Source organism: Stegostoma tigrinum, chromosome 26, assembly GCF_030684315.1.
Source record: "Stegostoma tigrinum isolate sSteTig4 chromosome 26, sSteTig4.hap1, whole genome shotgun sequence".
NCBI classification, from domain to species: domain Eukaryota; kingdom Metazoa; phylum Chordata; class Chondrichthyes; order Orectolobiformes; family Stegostomatidae; genus Stegostoma; species Stegostoma tigrinum.
This window is the reverse complement of record NC_081379.1, coordinates 36,810,834-36,834,282: the sequence shown is the minus strand read 5'-3', so window position 1 is coordinate 36,834,282 and position 23,449 is coordinate 36,810,834. Positions and strand designations below refer to the sequence as shown.

The following is a 23,449-nucleotide window of genomic DNA, read 5'->3' as shown; positions in this document are numbered from 1 at the left end:
CTGTTTGGAGAATTGTTCAGTGAGTCGAAAGTGCAAGATGTGCTCTGAAAGCACTTTATTTAGTTCCAGGCTATGCATCTTGCACTACAGATGAGTAATGAAGTGGCACATTTATAATTAGAAAGCAGAGGGTTTGATGATCAAACATTAAATTACTATTGGCTTGTGCTTAATCTTTAGCTGTCATGAGATGGTAATGTTGATCCAAGCTATTTGCCATTACAATTACCTCTTTTGCAAAGAGGTAACTGAAAGCTGAATTAAAAGCTCTTATTGCATGGCTACACATTGTTTCATAACTTGAGTAACCTATTCAGATATGGTGCAATGGTCCAATTTGCTACTCGGACGAAGTTAGAAACTGTTTGCTTGGTCTTGTATAGTATCACTTGATACTCTTATCCTTTTACTCAAATACTTTCACAGCATGGATTCAATGGGCTGACTGGCCTCCATCTGTGGCATAAATGAATTAATGGACTCTGCACTCCTATCACGTAAGCGACTACATTCTCAATCCTCTGAGATTTCTGATCCCTCCAGATCAGGTCTCTTACATATCCTTCCCTTCCCATGTCTGCCTTTGCTAGACTGCTGTCAGCCATCTAAGCCTGGAATGCCTTCTTGAATTCCTTCTTTGTGTCTTCATCTTTCTCTTTTTAAAAAGCTGCTCAAAATCTACTTCCTTGACTGAATATTTTCTTGTTTTTTTTCACGTGTCATTGTTCAGTTGTTTGTACCACCTTGGAACATTTTAGTTTGTCAAAGATGCTATATAAATGCTAGTTGTTGTTCTTGTTCTGGCCTCAATCCTCAACCTATCCGATCTTTATATTAACCAGAAAACATGTCAGATTTGATTCGCATACAATGTTGAACAAACTCCTTATTGCATATGCAAAAATGACAACACACAACCAGAAACTCACTTCACAGCTCAGTTGGTTTGGGAGCTTACTCTTCTGACCAGCTGCAGTCTGAATTCATTTCAGAAACTTTCTTGATGCTTGTCCAACAGAGAGTATTTACAGAATGCAAAGCATTGTAGCAGCATTAGGTGTTGGCTTTTAGAACAATGTAGATTTGCAAAGGCTTGCAAATAATTTTAAAACAGGTTACACATATTTGCAGAATCAGTGTTAAAGATACACACTGAAGTGACTGTTCAGGATCGCCAGAAAGAGAGTCATTATCACATTCCGGGTGCTTCAGGCAAACATTCCGAACTTGGAAGAGGTTGGGTGGCAAGGGAATGCATGTAATGACCTTTCCAGTTGAATTAATATTACGCCCCAAATTGTGTGGCAATTTATTGAGAATTGCCTGAGAGGTGGAAACCTTGTTTCAGTGGGTGATACCATCAATGTATTGTTTTAAATTTGTTTTAATTATTTCTTGGGATGTATCACTAGCAAGTCCAACATTTGTTCCTGAATTCTAATTTTCGAATATCCACCTTGTAGGACAGCTGCCAGAATCCGGGTATGGATCTCCTTAACCACCTTTCCCATTTCTTTTGCAGTGTTTGTCAATGGAAGCGTGACCTGTTTCTTCCTGACAGCTTCCAACACGAAGGCTATCAGTGCCATATCCAACGCATTCTGTTTTATTTCAAAAATGTACTTTTCTCATAGAAACACATTTGTACACATACATGGTCACTGAAGCAGTTTGGTTCTGTACAGCAGCATATGAAGAAACAAAACAAACATTGGAGTTTGACTTTATCCAGCAAACAAACCAGAGTTGCGCAGGACTATATTTATATACATTTGAACACTGAGCGGGTCCAGTAACTTCCCACCAGTTATGTGAACGTGAATCCAAAATCATGGCCCCAGCTGCCCCACTATCTCTCAGTATCAAGAGATTTCTATGAGCAATTAGCCTGTGCCTCACGATAAAATTAACTCCACCGCGCAAAATACATGAAGTCAAACAGACCTAATATTGGACCTGTTAGATGGAGAAATTTTGCACGAATGTGCTTATATTACATGAATGGAGATGGAATTTTGACAATCAATGTTTATTTTTTGCAATCTGGTCGCTTGCTTTTAGTAACAGTGAAAAATATGTGAGGAGGCAATGGCCTAGTGGTATTATCGCTGGACTGTTAATCCAGAGACACTGATATTGTTCTGGGGACCTTGGTTTGAAGCCTGCCACGGCAGATTGTAGAATTTGAATTCAATAAATATCTGGAATTGAGAATCTAATGATGACTGTGAATCCATTGTTGATTGTCAGAAAAACCCATCTGGTTCACTAATGCCCTTGAGGGAAGGAAACTGCCATCCTTACCTGCGCTGGCCTACATGTGACTCCAGACCCACAGCAATGTGGTTGACTCTTAACAGCACTGTGGGTAATTACGGGTGGGAAATAAATGCCGGCCTAGCCAGCGCTGCTCTCATCCTGTGAATGAATAAAGGAAAAACAATTATTCTGCATAGAATTTCAAAGTGGGGAGTGATATTGGCATTTTAAGTAATTTTCTTTCAAACTGTTTTGGGAAAAATACTGAAAAAATTACTAGTACACAGAAGTAACAAGTGGCAAATCATGTCCAAACAGCCTAAAAGTACGATATTTTATATACAGTGTTTTTTTTTCCTAATACTCCTCCCTTTACTGGATCATAGAAGTTCAGTCTGGCAACAAAGATTGATCACATCCCTGTGTTGCTATTGATGAAATCACATGACAATTCTGTTCCAGCCACATTAGTTCACTATTTTAGGACATAAATAAGGCAGAATATAACCATACAATCCTACAATTATTGAAAAGGGTGATTTGTTTTGAAACATGTAGCAACGTGGAGTATTGAGGAATATAATCCTCACCACTCCCTAAGGTAACAGCTGCTGCAATATTGTGTACACGTTCAAACTTTCAAATGGATGTAGTGCTCAAAGGGTCAAGATCAAATGGCACAACTTATTTGGTTCCATCATCGTCAAAGTCAAAAGTCAGAGGCTGCTCTGCTCATGACAGTGTTCCTTGAGCAAAAGAATGCCACCTTACCATAACTACACAAGAGGAAGGCATTTCTTAAAAAGTTCCAAGAATGTGTCAAGGACAGTGGGTGTCAACATTTAAACAGCAAACCACACAATAAAGCTTCTGGGAAACTGACTTTCATTGATTAATGTCACAATGCAATGCTTTCAAGTATCAATGCAGTTACCAAGATGTATCCATCAGAAGCCTTATATTCATTCAATTATCATTTTTTGCATGAACAGCCATAAACTCATGATAACTGCACAAAAGTGTTTGCACTCCATTCATACCTTCAGCCAATTTTTGTATGGTCTACTGAGTTCTCAAATGTGACACACAAATAATGAAACCCAACAGCATCACAATGAAAGGCACAATCATCAAATGAATGCTGCTACAAACCATCAGCAAGATGAAGACACACTTCATGAGCCTGACATATTTTGAGATGTCTTTCAGTTTGCATTAGCCAGCTGTTTCAGAATGTTCTTGCCAGGCTATTCTCCAAATAGCACTACACACCAGACAGGTGTGGGATTTGACAAGGTACCTTGTTATTGTCTCATGGTCAGGATGTCAGTGTACCATTTAAGAGATACACTTGTGATATCATCATGCTATCTTTTAGTGTGTGGTCTAATGCAAAATAACACATCTTAAGCGATTCTATGAGCGAATAGAAACTTCACAACAGGACGTATTTTATGCATGTGGTAATAGGGCAGCCTGTCTGGGCACTATCTGGGTGGCTTGAAGCAGGTGGAGACATTAATAGGTGAAACATAGAGCATTTTGAAAAGAGTTTATCCTCACCTCCATGTAGTGTTTTGCTTTCGTTCCTCTGATCAGCCAACCTTCCTCACTGGGGAACAGCCTGGTGTCAGTGAAGCCTGTAAGGACAGGGCAAAGATGTTTCTCATCCAGTTTAAAGTACAATTCCTGCTGAAACTGAAACATTCTTTAGTATTCCTTGCAGATGTCCTGCCTTGAGTTTGCATAAAAGGTGTCTGATATTTGTCACAATTATGGATGTGAGTTTGCTCGCTGAGCTGGAAGGTTCGTTTTCAGATGTTTCGTCACCATACTAGGTAACATCATCAGTGCGCCTCCGACAAAGCGCTGGTGTTATGTCCCGCTTTCTATTTATCTGGTTAGGTTTCCTTGGGTTGGTGATGTCATTTCCTGCGTTGGTGATGTCATTTCCTGTTCTTTTTCTCAGGGGATGGTAGATTGGCTCCAAATCAATGTGTTTGTTGATGGAGTTCCGGTTGGAATGCCATGCCTCTGGAAATTCTCGTGCCTGTCTCTGTTTGGCTTGTCCTAGGATGGATGTGTTGCCCCAATCAAAGTGGTGTCCTTCCTCATCTGTATGTAAGGATACGAGTGATAGTGGGTCATGTCATTTTGTGGCTAGTTGATGTTCATGTATCCTGGTGGCTAGCTTTCTGCCTGTTTGTCCAATGTAGTGTTTGTCACAGTTCTTGCAAGGTATTTTGTAGATGACGTTCGTTTTGTTTGTTGTCTGAAATAGACCAAATACTGAACTACAGGAGCAACCATCTCAACACCCACAAACAAAGCTGCATTAGAACATTATTCCAATGAGCCACCACACACTGCAGCACAGAGGAACTACGAAGAGCAGAAGAAAATCACCTATGCAGCATATTCAAAAAGAACGGGTACCCAATGAACAGTCCGCCAATTTCTCAGCAACAAACCCAAACAAACAGACAAAACGTGCCCAAAAACAATAACCGCTCTCCCCTACATCAAATTCATTTCCGAAATGACTGCCAGACTACTCGGACCTCTTGGCATCAGGGTAGCCCACAAACCCACCAACACACTAAAACAGCAGCTAATGAACTTAAAAGACCCTATACAGACAACAAGCAAAACGAACGTCATCTATAAAATACCTTGCAAGAACTGTGACAAACACTACATTGGACAAACAGGCAGAAAGCTAGCCACCAGGATACATGAACATCAACTAGCCACAAAAAGACATGACCCACTATTACTAGTATCCTTACATACAGATGAGGAAGGACACCACTTTAATTGGGACAACACATCGATCCTAGGACAAGCCAAACAGAGACACGCACGAGAATTCCTAGAAGCATGGCATTCCAACCGGAACTCCATCAACAAACACATTGATTTGGAGCCAATCTACCATCCCCTGAGAAAAAGAACAGGAAATGACATCACCAACGCAGGAAATGACATCACCAACCCAAGGAAACCTAACCAGATAAATAGAAAGTGGGACATAACACCAGCGCTTCGTCGGAGGCTCACTGATGATGTTACCTAGAATGGTAACGAAACGTCTGAAAACTAACCTTCCAGCTCAGGGAGTAAACTTACATCCAGAACCTGAACCTGAGCTACAAATCTTCTCAAAACTCGCTAGCACATTTGTCACAATATTTCTGGATGCAATGGTTTAACTTTTCACTTAACAATTTATTAATAAATATGTTAAAATTATATTTAGCTAAAACTTCAACAAGCAGATTGACAGAAAACCCTAAATCTCAGTCAAAATGTGATGTTAGTGTTTGACAATGCTCTGTAAGGAAGCAGCTTAACAACTTCATATGGTTGTTCTTCAAACACATGACTGTATGTACCTTGAAAATACTAAACATTAACTACTCACAAGGACGCAGGTAAGATATTTGCGCTGTGGGATGAATAATTATCCTCGGAAAAGTGTTGAGGCAATACTCTGCTTAGAAAAAATGTTTTTGTCTAACTCATATTTTGTTTTAAAGCTCTTGACTGAATTATTGTCACGTGCCGAAGTAGAGTGAAAAGCTTTGTTTACAAGCGGTACAGGCAGATCATAGTAAACAAGGATGTACAGATCAAAAAGACTTAGACAGAGGCATACAGGTTACAATGCACAGGGCATGTGCTGGACAAGATCATCGTTAGCAAAATCAGCAATATTTGAGGCTGGCGAGTCCATTCATCAGTCCAATAACAGGCAGGAAGAAGCTGTTTCCAAACCTGCTGGTACATATGTACAGGCTGCTGAATCCTCTGCCTGAGGTTGTAGGTGTCATTACTGGGGTGAGATGGGTCATTCATGACGTTGCCACCTTTCCGCGGCAGTGTAAGTAGAATCCATGGATGGAAGGTTGGCTTCCATGTTGGTCTGGGCTGTGCACACCACCTTCTGTAGTTTCTTACAGTCCTGGGCAGAGCAGTTGCTGTACCAGGCTGCTATGCACCAGGACCATATGTTTTCAGTGGTGCATCTGGAGATGTTGGTAAGGGACCTTATGGACATCTCAAATTTCCTCAGCCACCTGAGGAAGAAGAGGCATTGTTGTTCTTTCTTGACTGTTGTATCTATAGAACATAGAACATGGAACATTACAGCACAGCACAGGCCCGTCGGTCCTCAATGTTGTGCCGATCTGTCATACCGATCTGAAGCCCATCTCACCTACACTATTCCATGTACGTCCATATGCTTGTCCAATGATGACTTAAATGTACTTAGAGTTGGCGAATCTACTACCATTGCAGGCAAAGCGTTCCATTCCCCTACTACTCTCTGAGTAAAGAAACTACCTCTGACATCTGTCCTATATCTTTCACCCCTCAAGTTAAAGCTCTGCCCCCTCATGCTCGCCGTCACCATCCTAGGAAAAAGGCTCTCCCTATCCACCCTATCTAACCCTCTGATTATTTTATATGTCTCAATTAAGTCACCTCTCAACCTTCTTCTCTCTGACGAAAACAGCCTCAAGTCCCTCCTTGTAAGACCTTCCCTCCATACCAGGCAACATCCTAGTAAATCTCCTCTGCACCCTTTCCAAAGCTTCCACATCCTTCTTATATCGCAGTGACCAGAACTGTACGCAATACTCCAAGTGTGGCCGCACCAGAGTTTTGTACAGCTTCACCATAACCTCTTGGTTCCGGAACTCGATCCCTCTATTAATAAAAGCTAAAACTCTGTATGCCTTCTTAACAACCCTGTCAACCTGGGTGGCAACTTTCAAGGATCAGTGTACATGGACACCGAGATCTCTCTGCTCATCTACACTACCAAGAATCTTACCATTAGCCCAGTACTTTGCCCTCTGGTTCCTCCTACCAAAGTGCATCACCTCACACTTGTCTGCATTAAACTCCATTTGCCACCTCTCAGCCCAGCTCTGCAGCTTACCTATGTTCTGCAGCTTATCTATGTTGGAAATCCAGGACCTTTTAAGCAACTATATGTTATATTTGCTATTGGAAGTAGCCAAATAGTGGAAGACACCATGAATTCCATTCTCGAGGGTTTTCTGGACTGGCAACTTCCAAAAATGTAAGGGTTAATACAAGCTCTTGCTAATATTTCTTTAGCATAATTATCACTTTGGACTGTGTAAGCAAATTGCCCTCTCTACCAACTTGCAAATGCCAACAGTGTAGCATCCCTGTTGTTCCCCTACGTAGATCTTCTCCTGATATTAGAGATGACCTCCGCTACGTCATCAAAATTGAACTTTGAGATTTGCACAATGTTGCTGGTTTGAAGTTGCATTTAGAACTCTGGAGCAACATGCTCAATTATCCATTATTGCTAATTTTATCCCATTTGGAAGATTCAGGCATGAAGAATTGTTGTCTTACATAAGAACAGGCAATGACATGATAGTGGGAAAAGTTAAACCTTAAGTCCAGCCTGTCTGTGAAAGGCCATTTGCTGATCATAGTATCATAGAAATGTTAGGTGGTCAACCAGTTTGTTTACATCGGTGCCAGCTCACCTATCAGATGTATATACCTAACTTTCATTTCACTGTTCTTTCTCTAGTTAATATTCCAAATTGTGCAGTGATTCCCAATGCACGAAATGACCCAGAAACTTCAACCCTTCATTATGATTACTGTATCATGCCCCACAGAATCATTTCAAAATGCCTCATATAAAATCAAACATACAGACGTAAAGTGACAGTTGCTATGTGGCAGCCATTTTGTGCACCTCTCTTTGTCAGTCAATCCACGACAGCTATACCAAATCCAATCACTCAACTCAGCCACCGCTCACAGCTAGAAAAGGGGAAGGCAGAGAACTGGGAGTTAGAACCTTGCCCAGTAGAGTGAGACATAATCGAATTGAGAGATAAATAAATATGGTTGAAGAATTTGCGAGAAAATTCTTGTGCACGGACAAACAAGGAACAAGAGTCTCTGCCATTCAATAAAATCATGGCAGCTCTGATTTTAACCTCAACTCTACATTCCTGCATAACCCCAATAATCTTCGATTGCCCTCAGTAACTACAAATCTAAATAACTCTGCCTTAAAGGCATTTAAACATATTGCACCCACCACCTTTTGAGAGAGGGAATTTGAAAAATTACACAACCCTCTGAGATGACTATTTTCTCATCTCTGTCTGAAATAGGCACATGTTTTTAAACTATGACCCCTAGTTCTTGATTCTCACCCAAGAACAAACATCCTTTCAACATTCTTTCGGTCAAGTCCCTTCAGAATCTTGTATGTTTCAGTTAACTCTGGCTTTTCTAGACTCCAGAGTTTACCGGCCTAGTCTGTCTAGCCTTTCCTCATTCATTCATTCTGGGTATTATACTAGTGAACCTTCTCTGAACAGCTTCCAATGCATTAACATTCTCTCACAAGTGACAAGTACTGTACATGGTACTCCAGATGCAATCTCAATAATGTCCTGTTTAATGCAGGCATAAACTCCTCAGTCTTGCATTCAATTCCTCTCAGAATAAGCTAATATAATTTGTCAAGAATCTATATTGATAGTGATCTTAAGAGGGTACATCATGTCATTCTCTACTTTTCATATGGTAAATTATGTCTATATTCCTGACTACTCTGTATTGGCAACTCTACTACGTGTTTTAAACTTTGCAAATATTGTAATTCCCTACCACTTTTAATTATACTTAACTGGGAGTCAGATTAACATTGTCCCCAGCACGCCCAAAAATTAACCAGGAAACATCAATTATTGAGCATAGTTATAAAACACAGCCACCAGTTTCATTCCGTTAGACATAATGCCTTACTCCCTCTCTTGACAAGAGACAATCTAACAAATGCCACACAATCAAATAAACTTAGTGACCATTTGATTTTCTTAATCAATGGCAACACAAACACTATACACTGAAGAATTCAGGTGTGTAAATTGGAGACATCGGGCTAATTTTTGACCCAAGTGAATTTCTTTTTGGTTGATGTGATGAGATAAACAGTTGGCAACATAGACCAGAATAGTGATATCTGACCCCCAGAGACAAGCTACTCTTTATTTTTAATTAGTGAATCTCGTGGGTTTTTTTTAAACTAATCACCTTGATCTTTCCCTGTATGTCTTCAGTCCAAGTAGGATCTGTAAAACAGTAACTAATTAATTTGATGTTTCACCATGTTATAAAGGCGTGAGACTCCTGAAAGATCTGCAGTGGCACCTGGATTACATATACTTCCAACCATTCCTAATCTCTCCCACAGAAGACATGGAATGAACTGAAACCAAGCTTTGTCCAATGTCACCGACCATAGTTTCTGCATTTGAATTTTTTTTTGTCAATTATATGGCACTTTTCGCAATCAGCAGACACCAAAAAATACTTCACAACAACTTAAGTACATTTTTGGTGTGGTCACACTTGTAATGTAGGTAGCACAGCCAATTTTCACACAGCAATGTCCCACAGACAGGAATGTGAGAATTACCAAATAATTTGTTTTTGTGGTGTTGATTGAGGGCTAAAATGTAGGCCTGGGGTTAGCTTCCTTTCTCTTCTAATGATACACTGCCATGGGTATCATTTATGCCCACTGAGAGGATATAAAATGCTTTGGTTTGACGTACAATCAGAAAGAAAGCATCTCTGCCAGTGCAGCATCCCCTCAGTATTAGACTGCTTTCTGTATTCAAATCCTGCCCAGATTATATCTTTATCTTCAGGCAGTATCCTGGTGGTATTGCTCAGCTATAACGGAATGCACCTAATATTTCATCCAGACAGTGAAGAGGAAATATTAACCATCCCTTCCCCCATCACCCAATTTTCTCTTCCTTATTTCAACCTCGGTAGTTGTCTGGCTTTCCGTTTCTCTTTCTAATTTGTTTTCAGATTGCTGATTTTAGGTTTAGCACCTGGCTGATTTGATTACACACTGACTTGTGAGTTATAAAATAAAGAAAAAGCAAGAACAAGATGTTAAGTTACCTAACTCCTTTCATTACAGCAAATCTTCAAGGGTGATCACGACTGTCCTGTAGGTAAATGTAAAATTTTAACTATATTGTTAATTTTTAGGATTTTGTTGTTTTTAAAGTAACATTTTCTGATTTTGCCTTAGCTATCGTTGTACACAGTTTGGGTTGAATTTCTGTGACAATTAGTTCAGGCCAACCATTTCAACTCCCCCTCCCATTCCTTAGACAACATGTCCATCATGAGCCCCCTGCAGTGCCACAATGATGCCACCCGAAGGTTGCAGGAACAGAAACTCATATTCCACTTGGGAACCCTGCAGCCCAATGGTATTATTGTGGACTTCACAAGCTTCAAAATCTCCCCTTCCCCCACTGCAACCCAAAACCAGCCCAGCTCGTCCCCGCCTGCCTAACCTGTTCTTCCTCTCACCTGTCCACTCCTCCCACCTCAAATCCCACCCACATTTCCTACCTACTAACCTCATCCTGCACCCTTGGCCTGTCCATGCTCCCCAGACTGACCTATCCCCTCCCTACCTCCCCGCCTAGACTCACCTTTACTGGCTCCATCCCCACCTCTTTAGCTTGTTTGTCTCCTCTCCACCTGTCTTCTCCTCTATCTATCTTCAATCTGCCTCCCCCTCTCTCCCTATCTATTTCAGAACCCTCTCCCTCTGCCACATTTCTGATGAAGGGTCTAGGTCCGAAACATCAGCTTTTGTGCTCCTGAGATGCTGCTTGGCCTGCTGTGTTCATCCAGCTCCACACTTTGTTATCTTAGCTATTTCTAAGGAACTGGTTTTACTGGCGTAAGGTGCCAAAGAGTCTGAGTTAAACAGTTGAGCCTGTTTTACTTATACCATGTGCAATTCAAGGGTCATTTGTCAGTTTTAAAAAAATAAGAAAAAAGACAAATGTAACAACTTGAACTGAGCACTATCTTCAGACAAGGTACATGTATTTGGAATAGATTTTAGTTTGCTAAATTACCTAACCAATTAATCAAAATAGTGGAACACTTTTCTTATTCATTTGGAGGAACGTGTGCATTGCTGGCTGGACCAGCACTTATTGCTCATCCCTAGTTGCCCTTGAGAATGTGGTGGCGGACTGCCTTCTTGAACTGCTGCAGTCCACCTGCTGTGGGTTGACCCACAATGCCATCAGGGAGGGAATTCCAGGATTTTGACCCAGCAACAGTGAAGCAACGACCATATATTTCTAAGTCAGGAAGGTGAGTGACTTGGAGGGGAACTTAGAGATGGTGGTGTTCCCATATGTCTGATGCCCTTGTCCTTCTAGATGGAAGTGGCAGTAGGTTTGGAAGGTGCTGTCTGAGGATCTTCGATGAATTTCTGCAGTACATCTTGTAGATAGTACACCCTGCTGTTACTGAGCATCAGTGGTGGAGGGAGTGGGTGCTTGTGGAATGAATTATCTATACTTTTAAAAGGTACTCTGATATTCTGCGAGGAACTTTTGACCTTAATTGTTTTAATATTCCTGGAGATGTTAAGTGGATGGTTTGATGATAGTTAGCCTTATTGGTAAAAGGGCATTAAATTGTATGTGCTGTGCTCTACTTCTATATGCACATGCTATTTGTTCACACAGCTAAATGGTAAATGTTAAATCCTCGGACCCAGAGAATACGAGATTGCTTTTTGTTTAGTCTACGTGACACTTGTTATAGAAGTAGGGTGCCAACTGACAGCCCACATCTTAAGCCAATGGAAAAAGTAACTGGAATAATTTACTAATAAGAACTAAGAAGTCTTCCAAAATAAGACTTTGAAACTCTGAATCTATTTAGCACAATTCTACCATGGCTTCTGACTGTATTTCTTATGAGGCAGAGTTCAATGTCATGTCATTTCAAAGATAGAAGAAGAAAGGCATTGTTTGTGCTGGCAATGTACAAAAATTCTGAAGCTTGAAGGATAAGAAACTTCCAAGTTGGCTTCACCATCTGTTTAATAAGCACTTCAAAAAATGTGCTTGCTATATTGCACTTGATCATAAAAACTGGTTGTTCATACCTTGTTCGGCCAGTCACAACTGAGGACCCCATTGTTGCAAATTAAGGTTCTGACCTTGGTCTTTTTAGTTAAAAGATTCATATGTCTGAAAACCCCAAAATTTCCACAAATGAGGTTGTTTCCCACAAACATCAATGTACTAATAATTTTATAATCTGTTTGAATAAATTTGGCTGGGACTTAAATATTGATTGAGTCTTTATGAATAGTTCTTAATCTCTTGACACCCATCAATGTAGGTGGATGGGGACAACAACTTATATTGATATTTATATCTTTAATGCTTTAACGCAACTTAAGGTCATCTTGTTCTCTAATTGTTGCCCTCCCTCTGAAAAAGGTGGCAAACCAATGACTGACCTTTACCTGCTAGAGGTGGAACAGGTTTCTCAATTTTTCAGTGACAATGGAAAGGGCATTGCATGAGAATGTATACAAGCTGTGAAACTGAAGGATTGAGTTACACTCTTGTGTTTATGATATTTATGTAGATAAATATTGTAATGAAATTAAGGATAGTTGGCATAGTGAGGCCTGAAGTGCAGGTTTGGCAAAGAATTTCAATTTTTTACCTTAACTGTAATGCAAATGAACCATAGGGTGGGGCAAGTGGCAGATTTAAGCAATAGATTCATTCTGTGCCAAGATAAAGAGGGAAGGACATCACAAACTAGGGTTTGCAGAAAATAGTGCCTTATAAGGTGTTCCACAGAACTGTAGATAAATGCTGACTTCCCGAATAAAAGGTTTTTTTCCCAGTATGATGTATCGGCTTTCCATTTATTTGGTAGCACTCTCGTCTCTGAGACAGCATTGTGGGTGGCTCAGTGGTTAACACTGCTGCCTCATAGCACCAGGGACTTGGGTTCAATTCAGATGACTGTCTCTGTGGAGTCTCCCTGTATCTGCAATGGCTTCCTGTGAATGCTCCAGTTTCCTCCCACAGTCCAGAGATGTGCAGGTGAGATGGGTTAGCCTTGGGGAATGTAGGGTTGCAGGAATAGGGTAATGAGGAGGGGGAAGGTGGGTCTGGGTGGGATGCTCTTTGGAGGGTTGGCGTGGAATCAATGGGCCAAATGGCCTGCTTCCACACTGTAGGAATTCTATGAGACAGATTTGAGCCTTATTCCTGCACCTTGAGTTCACAACCAAGTTTGGTATTTAAGTGCGCTACTGGTGGAGGTGCTGGTGAAATGTAAAACCAAGGCCTCCTCCATGCTTTCTAGTGTAAAGTTTCTCAACCCTTTTTGTTTCACACATCTCTACCTGTGCTATGAACAGATCTGGGGACCATCTATATGTGAATATTTTGATATTCATGACATATGAGTGAAAGTCAGCAACTCATATTCCCCAAAGTGGTATTAGCAAAAGATAAATGGGGAAATAAATCCCACAGTGACAATGACCACATTTAGATTCTACCTGGTATCTGAAATTTTATTTGATATGAGTCATGTTAGCTCCTAGATGATGTTAATTTCTTAGCCATGGACGATCATGAAACATACACATCCATTCACCACATATCAAAGAAGAGCATCTATATATAAACACAAACAGTGTTCAGACAGGATTCCAAGATATGGTGTCAATACATCCCACTTCTTTCAAAGGGAGATTGGATTGCGATAATTGACAAGCCTTTGTCGGGGTTTGGAGGTGTGAGATGACTCACTGGCAATAGGGATACATCCTAATTTAACAGGGTGTTAAAATCTGGAATGCACTGCCTGACAGGGTTGTAGAGGCAAGTTCGACAGTAACATACAAAAGGCGATCGGGTGTATACTTGAAGGAGAAAAAAACTGCAAATCCTTGGGAAGTGCAGAAGGTGTGGAATTAGTTGGATACGTCTTTTTTTCCGAGCTGGCACAGTCGTAATGGGACATTCGGCCTCCTTCTCTGTCATATTATTCTATCATTTCTGGGCCATTTTCCTACTTTGATGGTTACTTAAGTGAATAATGTGGGCACCTTGTTTGCAAATCCCGTTTCTAGTGAGAATGGAGATAACAAGGTGTACAGCTGGATGAACACAGCAGGCCAAGCAGCATCTTAGGAACAGGAAAGCTGGCGTTTTGGGCCTAGACCCTTCATCAGAAATGGGGGAGGGGGAGAGGGTTCTGAAATAAACAGGGAGAGAGGGGGAAGCGGATCAAAGATGGATAGAGGAGAAGATAGGTGGAGAGGAAACAGACAAGTTAAAGAGGCAGGGATGCAGGTAACTTGCAGGTAGAATCCATAATTAAGAAAGCGAATGTGATGTTGTCGTTTATCTCAAGAGGGTTGGAATATAAAAGCAGCGATGTGCTTCTGAGGCTTTAGAAGGCTCTAGTTAGGCCCCATTTAGAATACTGTGTCCAATTTTGGGTCCCACACCGCAGGAAGGACATACTCGCCCTGGAGCATGTCCAGCGGAGATTCACACGGATGATCCCTGGAATGGTAGGTTTAGCGTATGATGAATGGCTAATGATCCTGGGATTGTACTCATTAGAGTTTAGAAGGTTGAACGGAGATCTAATAGAAACTTACAAGATAATGTATGGTTTAGAAGGGGTGGACGCTAGGAAGTTGTTTCCGTTAGGCGGGGAGACTAGGACCAGTAGGTACAGCCTTAAAATTGGAGGGGGTAAATTTAAAACTGAAATGAGACGACATTTCTTCAGCCAGAGAGTGGTGGGCTTGTGGAATTCATTGCTGCAGAGTGCAGTGGAGGCTGGGACGTTGGATGCCTTCAAGGCAGAGATCGACAAATTCTTGATCTCAAAAGGAATCACGGCTACAGGGAAAGTGCAGGGAAGTGGAGTTGAAGTGCCCATCAGCCACGATTTAAATGGCGGAGTGGACTTGATGGGCTGAATGGCCTTACTTCCACTCCTATGTCTTTGGGTCTTATGGTCTTATGGATGGAGCCAGTAAAGGTGAGTGTAGGTGGGGAGGTAGGGAGGAGGCATGTCAGTCCAGGAAGGACGGACAGGTCAGAATGGAATTCAGTTACTGTTGGATTCCAGGCTTGTGGTAGCATGGAGATAAATGCAGGCATGTCACATTTTGTGAAGCTCCCCTTTTGTGTGCACTTACCCAGCTCTGGCAACCAAAATTATACCATTCATGGTGGGCCTCACACTCACCTCCACAATGTTGTTTATATTCAAAATGATTATATATCTGAGAGCACTGTTTCCTGTACTCTTGCTGATGTACATTCTGAGCTGCTGAGTTTGGGTACCAGGATATGGTGGCATGCGGTAAGGACAATGAGGAGGCAGAATGCATTACTGAGAACGTTTCTACCTGCTCAAAATTCACTTGCTCCTCAATCAGATCAAAGTTCATGGGTCCAGAATAGATAAGGCCCATTGGGAAGGGGGCTGGATAGGTAGCATTCATACTGGCTATCTACCTCTTGTTTACGGTATTGATCAGGTTCCCAAGTGTCCTTTGAAAGAGGGCATATGTTTGAGATGTTCCACAACATTTGGAACAAAACTATCTCCGAGAAGTCTCTCCTGGACTCCAGTAGTAACACTATTGTCATTTGCATTGCTGGGGTCGCTTAGGCTTTCATCGGTACATAGAACCCTCCAGTTTACTTTATATTTTCCTAATCAACCAGTTCAGAGATGTTATTACGCATCTCTGGAGCAGGTGGGATTTGAACCCTGGTTCAGAGGTAGGGGCACTACTACTGTGCCACAAGAGCCCTCCAGCTTTTTTTTGGTTTACCCAGAAGTGTTATCACACACAACCAAGTGCCTTCTCACCACCAAAATCATTATGATGGTTTTTTTTTTGCTTTCTTTTTTAACCTAGTAAATGCCACCAGTAAAAGCACCTGTATCCAGTTGAGTGTTTACAAACAAAGCCCTTTATGGACAATGCAAGGGATGGTTGTAGGGAGGCAGGAAGTGACTAAATCATGGAGTCATAGAGTAATGCAACATGGAGACTGGCTCTTTGGCCCAAACTGGTCCATGCTGACCGAGGTGCCCACTCAGCTAATTCCAGTAGCTCATATTTGGTCCAACAGATTAACTAAGTGTACAGCATGGAAACAGGCCCTTCAGCCCAAACTAAAAAATGGAGTTGGACAGGGAAATAAAGCCCTGCAGTTCCCACCTCTAATGGCTTTGATTTTTAAGATGTTATTAACCTATTTTTCCGAATTAACCTGTTTAGAAATGTCATTCCACACGTCTGGAGCAGATTGGAGCAGATGGGACCTGACCGCCTCCCCCCCCCCACTCCAAGATCTCCAAGTTCAGAGGTAGGTACACTACCCCTGTGCTACAAGTGGTCCCCTCCAGCTGATTGTAAACATTCTAGTTTAATTGGATTCATTGTGTTCTTTCTATCTGGATAGCCTTTAAAAGATCAGTTTTTGTGCTGACTTTACTGGGTGACAATTGGGTCCTTCTGAATTGATGCCTCAATCAACTGAAAAATGGTACAAAGTCTCGACCTGTAACCCCATGCTGCCCAGAACCCACCAATGTTTATGACAGAGTGTTGCATCAGCACTGGGAGCTGCTGAAGAGGAATCACGTGAAAATAGTTGCCCTGGGTATAGCAACATGGCATAAGAACAATCCAACCAATCTTCAGAGGAACATTTCTAACCTGCGTGTTGGCTCAGTGGTAGCACTATTGCCTTACAGCACCAGGCACCTGGTTTCAATTCACTTTTGGGTGACTGTGTGGAGTTTGCATGGGTCTGCATGCTCTGGTTTCCTTCCACAGTACATAAATGTGCAGACTAGGTGAATTAACTATGGGAGGGTCTAGGCCCGAAACGTCAGCTTTTGTGCTCCTGGGATGCTGCTTGGCCTGCTGTGTTCATCCAGCCCAACATTTTATTAACTATGGGAATTGCAGGATTACAGGGACAAATTGGGAAGCTTTTCAGAGTGTTGGTGTGGACTCAATGGGCTGACTGTCCTGCTTCCACACTGTAGGGAATCTATGAATACTGCATGCTTTCGAAATAAGTAAAGGTAAGAGGAAAGATTCCATATGAAATATTTTCAGTCAGTTCATGTGCATGTTCCACTATGAAGATTAGTAACAATGAAAATATCCAAGCGTCCAAGAGATGCCTTGATGTTTTGAAACTTCAAAACCTTTAGTCTTTTCAAAGTTTGATGTTGGGTCACAAACAGGCTTCAAGTAAACTTAAAACTCTTGAAATGATGCAAATCGGCAGATGATGCAATAAGCCCAGTTATCAAGGACACACAAGTGACTTTCCAGTTAACTGACAGCCGGACAGTTGGGGGAGGAAATGACTTTCTTACATGAGATTGCATCAGTCTGATATGAAGCAGGAAGCTTCGAGCACTTATTATGTATATCGACAAAACTCTCGATACAATTCTTACCATTACAGGTGGGTGCACACCAAACATTATTTCTAAACACATATGTTCATATGCATAATCAATACGGTTAATATCCATATGTGCGTGTATAGTGTTATGTATACCCTTAATATTAACTATGATAGTACATGACATTTGTAAATTTATAATGTGCACGTATTATCCTTACAGAAATACATGATCCTAAGGGTGGGATATATATAATATACATGCATGCAGAATGATTGCAGGTTGCAACAACATGATAAACAAGATCTGTCGCCATCTGAGCCTTTGCTTGCCTCAGTAAACTCACCAGTGTGACCCAATAGGACTGCGTCTGTTCAGTGATGCACAGGCTGCTCAGCCAATAATATTTAAACACGATGGTTGAAATTGACCCCCCGAGAGCCGTTTCTGAACAGACTGTGTGTCGGAGGGAGCGAACGCACCCAATGTAAACGCACTTCCTCCTGCAGGTTCATGTGACACCCCAGTGCTGGCGGTATCAGTGTTCAAGTGGCTCCGATACATTGTAACGGCGTGATGGTGGCGATGAACAGCGCCGGGTCCGCCAAGGTGCTGCTGATCCCCGGGGGTGGGAAGCAGAACGGCCTGGAGATCAGTCGACACATCTCGGTGGTGTACCCGCCCCGGAGCGGCTCGCAACACGACTCGTCCCCGGTTCAGCCGGCGGCCGGCCACGTCCATAGGAAAAGGCAGCGGCTCACTCACCTTAGCCCCGAGGAGAAGGCTTTGCGGAGGTAGGGTCTTACTGTTTAACCGAGAGAGACTGTTTGACCGGAACGTAGGGTGGCTGTTTAACTTAGAGGGACAGGACCCTGTGCAGTGCGTGTTTTTAATGGATGTTCTATTAAACTGAGCATATTCTAATCTTAAAATGCAACTTAAACTATAGCTGAACTGTAACTGGGGCTTTTGGCGGACTGAATAATTCTCCAATGCATTGATTCATTTCTGTTTGCGTGGCAGCTGATTCAACTTGCGTTACACCCTTCGCTGTCTTGCATTTTTCTCCTGCCTCGATATAATGTTCTCATTCCAAAGTTCAGCGGAAGTTGAAGGAATAACTATATTTTATATTTATTTCTATGGTTTTACCCATTTTTCTCCACTTTTAAAGGAAGCTAAAGAACAGAGTGGCGGCCCAGACTGCCCGAGATAGGAAAAAAGCTCGAATGTCTGAACTGGAAGAGCAAGTGTTGGAGATGGAATCTGAGGTAAGGAGGATACACATTCCATTCAATCCCATTACTATTTGTCATGGCTCAGATTAAATGGCTTCCCTCTGAAATGGGGATTTCATTCTCTCCCAGTGATTGGAAGGCTGTTTCTTCCTCCCTAATGGGGGAGAGGTATGTTCTCGTTCTTGGATTCAGAGTGGAATTTCATCATTACCACCCCTCTGTCTCTCCTGGTAGAATCAGAAACTGCAAATAGAGAACCGGCTTCTGCATGAGAAGACGCACAGTCTGTTGTCTGAGAACCGCATTCTGCGACAGAAACTAGGCATGGAAGTTCTGGACACAGAGAAAGAGAAGGTAATAGACTTAGAGAAATGCAGGTGTAACCAGGTTAGAGAGTGCATAATCTTATATAAATAGTCTCCCTCTTGGAGACTGTCTCTAGTATTTTTCACTGGTAGTTCAGTGATCTACACTTGGACCATCTGTATCCTTGAGAGCAGTTGAAGTGTGGCCTCTAAGGATTAAATACCTGCCCAAACCATCTGGTGAACTGTAACAACCAGGAAACTGAAATTTGCATATCCGGGAGGCCTGATTTGTTGTCTTGTTTCATTCCCCAATTTGGCTACCTGCCAATAAATCATTTTGCATAAGTTAACACTTAAATAAATTTAGCCTTTAGTCCTTTCCTAACATTAGGATTAATTTTATAGTTAAATGTTGAAATACTGAACTACTCCAGTGCTGTTAATAGTGGAGCCATTCTAATGTACACTGAATTTTGAATTAAACAACATCCCTGAGCTGGAATTGTGAAATCACTATAGCCCAAGTCTATTAATCAGTAAGACTCCCCTGCATTTGTACACCCAGTTAATTGATGTTGCTTCACTTTTTTGCTCCCTTTGCTTCCCCCCCTCCCACTGTCTACACCCAGCTAACACATCATATTCTTTAACTTTCCAAATACAATAAATCTCAGCCTCAGCTTGTGACCCCTCCCCAAGTGGCTAATCTGAGCCTTAGCGCACAGCCTTGTAATACTGGCTGATGCAACATTCTGTTTTGAATGCCCCTTCCTGAGAAGGAGCATTTTCACTTGTTCCTCCTTGATTCTCAATCACTTTGAGCCTCTGTATGAAGGGGAAACCAGTGTGGGTGTAGTTCCCCTCTTCAAAATTACATCCAATAAGGTACAGAACAAAAATCAGGACTCCTGAGATTGGAGGTAGTGTTGTTAAATAGAAGGAAAGCAGCCAATTTTATTAGCTAATTGTCACAAGTGTACTGTCAGTACTTGAATGATCCATATCAATGTTGTTAACCCAATTTCAAACAATGTTGAATATTAGTGATGTGATGGCTCATAGCAGACTTCCTATCTCCACATCTCATAGAATCCCCATAGTGTGAAAGTAGACCACTTCCACTGAGTTGAAAAGCATCCCATCATACACACCCCTACTGTTCCCTTGTGACCCTGCACTTCCCATGGCTGATCCACCTAGTCTGAACACTAGGACAATTTAGCATGGCCAATCCACCTAACCGCACATCTTTGGACTGTAGGAGGAAACTGAGACATCGGGGAAAATGTGCACACCCCTCTCAGTTGCCAGACAGTGGAATCAATCCTTTGTGTTGTGAGGGAGCAGTGATAACCACTGAGCCACTCATCTGCTCCTCCTTGAAGGTTTTTAAACTTGGTGCACTGTCCAGGTTTTGTTATCTGTCCAAAGAGCTCCTTTGTGGCTTTGTAAGCCTTGATGCTTGTGGGGTCTAATGTGGCTAGATTTGAGGGGTGCTGCAGTGAGTGCTCATCCAAAATGCTGATAACATCTTTCTTGCAGGGAGCTGTGCTAATCTCTCGGTTATGTCTGTCCTTCAGGTGTGAAATGCCTCCTTGGGGAAGGTGTTGACTGACAGCTCTGTAGCTGGCATGAAATAGGAGCCACCACAGGTGCCCACCTAGGTCTAGGGCCACCATCTTGGGTGTTCTTGAAGAGGTGGAGGGGCAGGTAGAAGCAGTCAATGATTAATGTCAGGGTTGCCTTTATGGGTCCCCAGTGGAACCCGTTAGCCCCTCGTCAACAGCAGTGCACACTTCCTGTGCTTCTATGACTGAATTTCTCTGCTCTAGGGAGAGTGGTAGATGTGTGAAGGTTACACATGGGGAACCATATCAAATGGCCCATGTCTGTGAGCCAGATATTGTGTAAATAAATGTTAATGGAAGCCCATACTGAAGAGTCAAGTCTCTGTTCTGTTTGCTGCACAGGTACTTCTCCAGGCCAGAGTGGATGAAATCAGCCTGGCGGCTGGGTCGGCTGAGTCCGCAGCACTCAGACTACGTGTGCCTCTGCAGCAGGTGCAGGCCCAGCTGTCTGCCAGTATGACAGCTTCCACATGGATACTGACAGCAATAACTCTTCAGACTCTGAGGTAGGGCCTGGAAGTTGGAATGGGTTAAAACAAATACCTGAAGCACTGCCATAAGTCAAATTAAAGCTCAAAAATAGCATGTCTACTAATTTGTTTGAGCAATTAAGCTTGTCAGTACAATTAGCTTAGAAACAGACATTTAAGCCATCTTAAGGCATTGAATGAAAAGTAGTCATCTGGGCATTTTCTAATTATGTTCACTGTTTCCTTCAATGAGATAACTAATTCATTCAGTCCTAGTCAAGTGCATGGCAGCTTCATCTTTATTTAGAAAGAACAGTTGTCCCCAAGCATGTATTATTTGGGTTGAATTAAATAGAACATATGTTGACTCCTTTGGGTTGGGAGCAGTGACAGAATTTGGTTAACAGACTAGAGCTTGATGACTTTAAGTTAGTGAGATGTGGAGGGAATGAAGTAATGGGATGAGTTGGCAGCAAGATCTGCCAGTGTGATACAAATTTGCTGAAAGACTGCATTTGATGTGAAAAGACAGCTGGCAAGCAAGGGAGAGGGCATATCTTATGCCAGTCATTCTGTTGGGTCAGATGGCTAACTGATCAAATCAGAATCCTCTATTTGTTGGGCATGTGAGCTGTTTTCAATCTGATCCATCTAAACACTTGCTGCCTCCTGAGATTTCATGTAATTTAGTTGAAGGCTGACAGCAGACCATACAATAGGTATTAATGGATGTTATGTTGAGATCACTTTCCTTACCCATATTTGATTGAGGCATCCCACGCTTTCTGATGAATAAGACTTTTAGGACAGCTTAAATTACTGAACTTTTTTCTGTTGGATTTTCATGCTTTAAGGAAAAATGTCATTAAAGCCCAACTGTATAGTAAATTAGCAACTAATTTTATTGAAGTCCTGTAACTTGTCTGTGTCCTCTAACACCATGCACTGAGCTTGACTGCATTTGTTTAGACCAAGTAAATTCCTATTTTGATCCATATTGTTCTGTTTTTACTATTCTCACTGACAGTTTAAGCTACTATCCTGAAATGGAATTAGCACTTTTTTGCTTAAAAATTCAGCTACCTGGTGTGTAAACCTATAAATCCAGTTTAAAACTTGGTTTTTTTGGTTACCTGAAGCACTTAACAATGACCTTTGCTTTCCTTCAGTCTGATCTCTTCCTGGGCTTTCTGGACTACCTTGACCCAGAAGCTTTGCTCAGATTCAGTGAAGAAGAGTCAAGATCTCTTGCTAACCTGGGAGAGTGTACCTACAATGAAGCTAATAGTTCCCTACCTGGCTCCTGCTCTGGTGCTCTGGGGACCCCATCAACAAAGCTGGAAGCCATTAATGAACTGATCCACTTTGACCATTTCTATCACAAGCCTCTTGCTGAAGACAGCTTGGTACAGAGAAGTGATACTGCCATCAAAATTGAACAAGCATCTTTCAGTGGCAAAGATGAAAGAATAGCCCCCTCACAAGTGGAGCTCAAACAGGAACCCTTGGAAGATGAGTTCATCACTGATCTAGGACTTTCAAACATTCTTTCAACCAGGCAAGATCAAGAAAACCCCATCTGTCCTTTTGAGTCTTCTAGTGATTCTGACTACGAAGGATCCCCATCTCCTCTCAGTGATATGTCCTCCCCACTGGCTCTGGGAAACAGCTGGGAGGACACTTTCACAAGTGAACTTTTTCCCCAGTTAATAGCAGTTTAATGGTTATGGTACCTCCAAATATTTGGCTCAAGTAGAACTGCATTCAGTCTTGCAAATCCAAAATGAGCTTGCTTGCAATTATCTAAGACCCCCTTGTACAAGTTGCTTTGTTTGTACTGTAGCTATTTGAACACTTGTTTAAAATGTAACCATTAAAGCAAGAGCTTTTGCATGTGGATTTGTCTGTTCAGGCATCTGACTTTTGCAAACTTGTTCTACAACAGGACATTGGATTCCTCACAATGGCACCCAAATGGGTGCCAATCATTGGAAGTAATTGATAAGGGACTGTATTGTCAGTTTTCACATGCTGTCTTGTAAACCTACTTTAGAGGAGATGGGTGAAGAAGTTGAACTGTGCCTTTGTTTTCTAAAGTAAATTATTTAGCCCAATATCACATCAATTAAGTAATACTAACACCACAATACTGGTGCTCAAATCAGTTCTTTTAATATAGTACATGTATA

The 23,449-nt window shown here is 41.8% G+C and overlaps 1 protein-coding gene and 1 long non-coding RNA gene across 3 annotated transcripts in view; one reads left to right on the top strand and one right to left on the bottom strand.

Moving 5' to 3' along the window:
• Positions 1-18,408, bottom strand: part of LOC125464195 (uncharacterized) — a 35,725-nt gene extending 17,317 nt beyond the window's left edge. Inside the window, exons 1-3 of the long non-coding RNA XR_007249981.2 lie at positions 17,963-18,408; positions 3,823-3,899; positions 2,305-2,418 (exon numbers count right to left, since the gene is read on the bottom strand). This is a non-coding gene — a long non-coding RNA (uncharacterized LOC125464195). The remainder of the gene's footprint in view (positions 1-2,304; positions 2,419-3,822; positions 3,900-17,962) is intronic.
• xbp1 (X-box binding protein 1) lies at positions 18,055-22,731 on the top strand. 2 transcript variants are annotated; one of them, XM_048556377.2, is made up of 5 exons: positions 18,055-18,410; positions 18,791-18,887; positions 19,089-19,208; positions 21,133-21,296; positions 22,430-22,731. In XM_048556377.2, the coding sequence occupies exons 1-5, from the start codon at positions 18,193-18,195 to the stop codon at positions 22,617-22,619; spliced, it is 789 nt and encodes a 262-aa protein (XP_048412334.1). In that variant the 5' UTR covers positions 18,055-18,192; the 3' UTR covers positions 22,620-22,731. The 2 variants fall into 2 exon arrangements, with proteins under 2 accessions (XP_048412334.1, XP_048412335.1); XM_048556378.2 differs by lacking the exon at positions 19,089-19,208.
• The last annotated feature ends 718 nt before the right edge of the window (positions 22,732-23,449 follow it).

Excerpts from the sequence above, each read along its gene's own strand:
- xbp1 (XM_048556377.2), top strand. The coding sequence starts at position 18,193 with ATGGTGGCGATGAACAGCGCCGGGTCCGCCAAGGTGCTGCTGATCCCC. Across the intron at positions 18,411-18,790 it reads GAGGAGAAGGCTTTGCGGAG|GAAGCTAAAGAACAGAGTGG; the intron begins GTAGGGTCTTAC and ends CCACTTTTAAAG. Across the intron at positions 21,297-22,429 it reads ATAACTCTTCAGACTCTGAG|TCTGATCTCTTCCTGGGCTT; the intron begins GTAGGGCCTGGA and ends GCTTTCCTTCAG.